This window comes from Lottia gigantea, assembly GCF_000327385.1.
Source record: "Lottia gigantea unplaced genomic scaffold LOTGIsca_11, whole genome shotgun sequence".
Classification (NCBI taxonomy): Eukaryota; Metazoa; Mollusca; class Gastropoda; family Lottiidae; genus Lottia; species Lottia gigantea.
The window spans coordinates 2376546-2384014 of record NW_008707001.1 but is presented as its reverse complement, the minus strand read 5'-3'; the positions used below and the strand labels follow the sequence as shown (position 1 = coordinate 2384014).

Genomic DNA, 7469 nt, shown 5'->3' with positions numbered 1-7469 from the left:
AGGCACAAAAACACCAGACTTAACCGAACTGCACCCCCAATGCATAGCAATTCAACTGTTCAACAGGCATATAAAAAGCGGTTCTGGATTTAAGACGCAAAACCTTATTTGTTTCATTGAATTCTAGGCGTCTGTAGGACAGGCTGTCGTAACCGTGTTACGTTCCAAAAAAACATTAAAAACAGTGTTACCTATAGTCTACCCTTATTATTCTAATACATAGAAATAAAACTGAATAATTCTTCTTATTCATCAATATACGAAGTTATATTATATTTCATATTGGCCTGTCAACTGTATATATTGTCATCTCAACAATACAGACAGTTGGTTTTTCATTTTTCTTGGTTAACGAGCGTGGCGACGCTCTACTGTCACACTTTCAATGGCAATAGGGGTCGGAATATTAAACAGAATTATTCGATTGAAACTTGGTCTAATTCATAACGGTTATATCTTGTAGGCAAACAATATCCAATATCATAAAATTGAAGACGTTTTACCATAAAACTAACCGACAATGTCCTAGCATTCAAAGACCTCTAACCGACTCCAATATTATTCAAATCGTATATATTCAAAGATAAGGGTCTCATTTCCATATTTTATTTTCATAAGTTAAAGAAATGTAAATGAGTAATGTTGAGTTTTAACTTTCTAACTGTTAAATCCTTTCAAGAATGTGAAGTGTAGAAGTCACTATTCAAACTGAAAGAAAGACAAGACGATATTATTAGGTGTATTGAAGGTGTTCGGAGGAGATTGAAGACGTAAAGAGTGTGGTATTCAATCTAACTCATAATCCAAGTCAAATATAAATCCATTAACATACATATAATAACTCAAATATTCAAATAACGTATTATATACTCTCATATCATTGCATTAGTAATTCAACGTTCATGTTTTAATAGTGATTTGAATGCGAAAACTAACAAAGACCCTCTATAATAAAATCCTGGACTTGTATAGGTTAAAATGGTGACAATGTAAATTGTTGAAACGTTGTGCACTATACAAGTCAAGAGCTTTAGTGTATTCTATATAAACTCACTATGGCAATGTAAAATGTAAATTGTAGAAACGTTTTACACAATAAAATTCAAGAGTTATAGTATGTTAAAAAACAAACTAATGATTGCACTGGAAATTGTAGAAACGTTGTGCACTATCCAGAGTTTTAGTATGTTCTATATTATTTGATGTTATATTATTTAAACGTCGTGCACTATAAAAATCAGGAGTAATAAACCATGATCATGACAATGTAAACTGTAGAAATGTTGTATACAATAAAACCCAAAGAGTAATATATTATACTGACTGTTACAATGTAAATAGTAGAAAAAATCAACAAAACCTAGGAGTATTAAAGGCTGCGTTATAAACTGTTGGAAATTGCAGAAACGTTGTTGTATACCATACCACCTCATAGCCCCTTATACAACCTAGTACCCCAAATAACAACCCTGGTGGTCTGTAGAATAGGGTCAGTATTTCCCTCGCTCCTTTTCTGGTGCATGTTTCCAAGTAATCTGTATAATGATGACAAGACGAACGACTCTATATATAGAATGATATACGGTGAATCTAAATACTGGAGATGTTGAACAGAATATTTCAATGTTGTTGTCGCTATACTGACACCAGACTGTCAAAACTCTTACACTAGTAGTATATCTCTATTTTACATACAATAAGCTTACTCTGTTTTCATTTCTCGATTTTCGCAATGTCAATATTTAAATATTGAATTGGGTTATATAAGCTATACTATATACATTTGAATTTTACTACTGAAATCACTGATTGAAATCGATAGTTATGAAGGTAATGCTTACTCTTCCGAAGGATCGGAACATCCTAATCCTAAATATTGAATATTAAACTGGGCAATATATAAGCTATATTATATACATTTGAATTAACTACTACAATTGGTATCGTTACTAAGCAGAGATTGCTAACTTGTCGGATTGGAACCCTTGAGAAAGACAGAGCTGTGGTCTTATGTTCCCAAATATTACTGGATTTGAAATCCGCTACAGTAATACTGTTACATACTGAACATATTCTCTTTGATACACTCTGGTTTGAGGTTTGTAAACTGGACATCACTTTCGCTAAGTCTGCAGAGGAATGACGTTTCTAACGTATGTATGTAGATCTGCCAACTCAATGTTAAGAACGTTTTCAATGAGTCTATAATCGTCTATGACTTTTGAGAGTCCACATAGTTTATTGCGTTTATTAGGTATATTTGGATGTTTCAACTCACCGTTAGGAAAGTTTTCAATGGGTCTATAATAGTCAAGCTATGGCTTTCTGCTTTCGGAGAATCCACATAGCTAATAACGTTTATTTAGTATCTATTTTGAAATAAAAAAACGAATCTTACCTTAAAGAGCAATCGCATTGATCGCAGAGTGTAAGAGCTTGCGTCCACGACGTGCTCACTATGCATAGCAATGCATACACCAATTTTATTAGATCCATTCTGATAATCAACTGTTATAATCCATTATTCATATGATAATCCATGTTAGAGAACACAATAACGCCCGGGGAACGAATTATAAGCACTGTCGTTCTACATCCTGAATTTGCGTATATTATGTGCAGTTTAGCAGAAGAATTTTGCCACATACACTGGCACTTGAGGTGCAGTTAGTTACAATTTACAACTACTTGTTTGACAGCAGTTCTTCCACATTTAAAACAAAGGTAAACTGGCAAACATCCAGAAACAACCTGCCAGAATCAGAATAAATTCGCTGACAGTACAGTTCGAGTGAAAAACTACTATTCCGATTTTAGAAATATAAAGTGATTGTTATATTTTGATAAAAAAAAATCAATCATTTAGCACAAAAGTTTACGATTATATCAGCAAAAAATCACTTATTTAGCACAATATGCTTACAATTATTTTGATCAAAAATCACTAAGTTAGCACAATTCGTATGATGTTCTTTTAAGCACTGAGCGGTTATAATATCCAGGAGGGAGCTCACGCGACTGAGCTCTAACGGTAAAGTGAAAACAAGTTGTCTAGTGTACGACGATATACGACACGGTTTTTACTATAGATATTTTATTACTTGTCACTGATTGGCCCACAGATTCAACTAGCCACGTGCGAGCAAACACAGACCCTGCTTGTTATTTGTTTACTGGCTACAAACTATACGGTCTATCGTTCACTTTTACTCAAAATCGCTTTTAAACATTGATTAAAGGTTTTCAATTTGGTTTATAGTTTCAAATTCTAAAATTAAGAAGCCACTGATTAGACAGTTTTGAAATAATAAGTAATAGTTTCGCAAAATTGACTCGAGTCAATTTTCAAATTTAATCAATCGAATCTGAAGTCATCATTGCTTTTGTGATAACATTTTACCTAATACAAAATATACTTGGGTGCAGAGATGAAAGTAGTCAAAGCGTTGAATGGTATAATGCTTACTTTAAATCTACATCTTCAACTAATATTTACATTTTATTGTGACACTAGGGCCTGTGTTTTTCAAGTCAATAGAAAAGGGGTTATTAAATTTAGAAAATTCAAGTAGCGGTGGTTGGATGATTACTTGACCGTAGTGAAAGCGCGAAAAAGCAAATACAGTCTGTAGTCTTTATCTTTGAAATGAGTTATCTCCCATCTGAAACGTTTTTGCGGTTACTGTGATACTGTTGAAATAGGTTTACGTTCAACAATTCTGGATTATGCCGTTTGGGATTCTCTGAAGGAAAAGCTATACCTGAACAGGAACTGAAAGGCAGGATAGTCACTTCTTGGGAGCAGATACTTTTAGGTGAGATCCGTAACAGCATCTCGAGATGGAAAAACGGTTGCAATCGGTGGTCGAAGATGTAGGGCACATCGACACGGTTGAAATAGGGAAGTTGCCTTGATATTGTATTTTTTGGAATGCTATTTTGTTCGGGGCAGTTCTTGTTCATTTTTTATTGGATGACTGTCATATTTTCAGGATTGGACAACCAAATATTGAAGTATGTCTGTGCGAATTTTGAAAAAGATCAGTCTACCAACAGCACAGATACTACCTGTCGAACTTTGGGACGTTTTTTTTAGTGTAATGAACATAGCGCATGGGATCTCGCCTATCGTGTCCTCCATTGTCATCTGAACGGCTGGACACTTTCTGACGTGTAAACTGCCAGATATGATGATTCTATGATAAAAAGAGACCCCACATCATCGCGTCTACCAGTTGTGTAGGGTTGCGAATAATGAAAGTGGCCATGAGTACCGAACGCAACTCTGATGTAACTGAGTTGTGGCTTGAGTTCGGTACTCGTGTCCACTTTCATTATTAACAATCATACACAACTGGTAATCTCTATGGTGTGAGGGCAATTCTTGAGATTTGTTTACATGTTGCGTTCAATCTATGATTGCGTATCTAAGACAAATCAATCGAAGGGAGGTAACTACTGAAAATATAGAGAAAGCAAGACTACAATGTTGTAGGTAAGACTGTTTATTTAATGCAAAACTTTTAACAGTGGAACAAATGCAGATAAATTTGATGAATTTTAAATTTGAAAACTGAAGTTGAGATTATGAACAATGCAAAATAACAAATTTAACTTAAAGGGATATAACCGTCTAAATATTTATTTGTTATGGAAATAATGACGACCGTCTAAACATCTAGGATATGTTTTTGGTTGGAGAACGATGCGCAAATATTTAGTCGACTCTATCACTTTTACACTTGACACAAAAGGGAAAACAGACTTGAACAGTCATAGCCTAAAATCCCATCTTTATAAAGAAAAAATATTTTTGAAAAAGAAACTTTCGTGAAAAAACTTTACTTTCAATCCAATATCTATATGATTAAGATATATCGAGAAAAGATCCTCGTTTTATCTGTGGGCTGCTCCGCTCATTCTAGGATCTGACAACATTTGTCGATTAAAAGCTGTTCTCCCAAAATTTAATGACAATCCAAAAATTACGTCTGATATTCAATATAAAAAAAAATTGTCTTGAATATTCCGGAATTCTCCACAAAGTTTTTTTTTCACGTCTTCATTATTATTAACATAATTACGCAAAGCAACCCAATAAAACGAACGAAACAAAATATCTAGATCTGTATCTCCGCCAGATTGATCATATATAAACATTCTTTCTGATTGACCAACTTTCTAGATTTAAAGATTATTTACTAAAAAAGAATTACCATTATATGGATATCTCAGGTCGGACTGGGTACGTGGTCTAGAATGAATTAAATGTTGACTGTTATAATTTTCTGAGCTTGTAAAGATGATAAAACAACATAGAATACCCACGAAAGCATTATAATCACGGCAGTAAAAATCTTTGGTCCACTCGGCCCACCTAATTCAGCGCGTCCGAACATTGATAAATTTCGCCGTAACATTAAGACAAACAAGGCAAGGAAGGAACATGCTGTGTACAGAATGACACTAAAAACTAACGAGCCTGATGGTACCTCGAATTTCAGTCCCTGAAAATAACAACAGAAATATGGATTTTAACTTTGTTTGTTATTTTGCAAAAAGGTCGAAAACCCGTTTCTCATTCCCCTAAAGAGATTCAATAACTCAAGTTATAAAAGAACCACATGCGTCGGAATAGTGCAAATATCTTATTTTATTTTTCCCCCCTGATACACATACAAAGCCACCCTTAATCCAATAAAACTAAAGTAAAGTCAAGGTCGACAACCCACATATACTTATCAAATTTGAGGAGATTGAGAGAACTTACCTGTGCTTCCCAGTATATAGAAGCAATCACCCATGGCATACCTAATCCAAGGAACACGTTGACTGAGTTACTTCCATTGATATTTCCAATCGAACTGTCGGCAGTTTTTTCATTCTGTGCTGCAAGTTTACTGGCAAATGTGTCTGGCATACTAGTTCCCAGTGCTACGAATGTCAGAGCTGTTATAGTTGGTGATAACTCGATCAAACAGCCGAAGATAGAAGCAAGGTCACTTATAATGGCGGTAAAAAATGCAATGAAGACCAACGCGATGATGAGCGTGAACCATCCTCCCCCCATTGTTGGTGGTGGAATGAAGGCAAACAAAACCTGAAACCCAAAATATAATAAGTTCAATCCATGACCATGTGTGAAACCATAGCCAGCTTTCTTCTATCACGGAAGCAATTCTGTTGGATTGTACGTTACAGCCAAGCTTGGCATTGTGAAAATTAAAGACGTACAGAGTCAACTCATTTGCAAATTGGCTTCAAGTGTTCGTGCTGGAATTACAAAACGTTATAAGCCCCTACTATTATGATAGGGCATGTGTGCTACACTGTGAGAAAATCTGAAAAGTTTTTTTACCTTCCAAAAAAATGTGATGAAATGCATTATATAATCCAAAGCTGATGAATTCTCGGCATCACCTCCATTGACATTGAAAGCATCGTGGAATTGTTCGGCCCATGAACCGGTATCTAATTTCAAACCTTCTAAATTCTTTTCGGTTTTGTTAGCGATTCTTGATACCATATGATTAAATTCTGAAAATAAATTGAAATTAATATCAAGCCCTGTATTTATTATAGAAAGACTTTTCAGCCTAGTTTCCTTTGCATTGTAACCCAGGTCGGCGGAGCACGAGGCGTCTAGTCGTAGGCCACAGCATGTAAACGCGAGAGATCTCCCGACAATTAGAAATCGTAAAAATAAAGTTAATGTCGCAGTCCTCGTTACAAACTGCATGACATTGGCCGTCTTCATATACCTAATCTGAGGTAGTAAGTAAAGAAAGTAAAAAGTTATCTATCCCGAGATTATCAATTTATATACCTTCATCAGTAATGATAGTAACGATTGCTCTATTCTTTTTACCAATCTCAGCGCCCCCTGATGGTGAAGATAATTCCACTTGGAAATTTGGTTCTTGTAATGACTGGAAGTAAAGATGATAATATAATATTTAGATGTACTGATCTGAAAGAAAACTGTTCAATTTGTTTTTACCTGGTAGCAAACTGTCTTTCTGTGTTTTACTAGAAGGAAACTGTCCAATTTGTTTTTACCTGGTCGCAAACTGTCTTTCTGTGTTTAACTAGAAGGAAGCTGTCCAATGTGTGTTGATTTAGAGAGAAGCTGTCCAATGTATGTTGATTTAGAAGGGAAACTGTCCAATGTGTGTTGATTTAGAGAGAAACTGTCCAATGTATGTTGATTTAGAAGGAAACTGTCCAATGTGTGTTGATTTAGAGAGCTGTCCAATGTATGTTGATTTAGAAGGGAAACTGTCCAATGTATGTTTATTTAGAAGGGAAACTGTCCAATGTATGTTGATTTAGAAGGGAAACTGTCCAATGTATGTTTATTCAGAATGGAAACTGTCCAATGTATGTTTATTTAGAAGGGAAACTGTCCAATGTGTGTTGATTTAGAGAGAAACTGTCCAATGTATGTTTATTAAGAGAGGGAAAATCAG

At 34.9% G+C, this 7469-nt stretch overlaps 1 protein-coding gene across 1 annotated transcript in view; it reads right to left on the bottom strand.

The window, feature by feature from the left end:
* Window positions 1–5291: 5291 nt before the first annotated feature.
* Window positions 5292–7469, bottom strand: part of LOTGIDRAFT_71451 (hypothetical protein) — a gene marked incomplete at both ends in the record, with an annotated part of 8541 nt that continues 6363 nt past the window's right edge. The window contains 4 exons of the mRNA XM_009047149.1: window positions 5292–5507; window positions 5771–6100; window positions 6359–6604; window positions 6869–6981. Of these exons, the coding sequence (XP_009045397.1) occupies window positions 5292–5507; window positions 5771–6100; window positions 6359–6604; window positions 6869–6981 (905 nt within the window). The remainder of the gene's footprint in view (window positions 5508–5770; window positions 6101–6358; window positions 6605–6868; window positions 6982–7469) is intronic.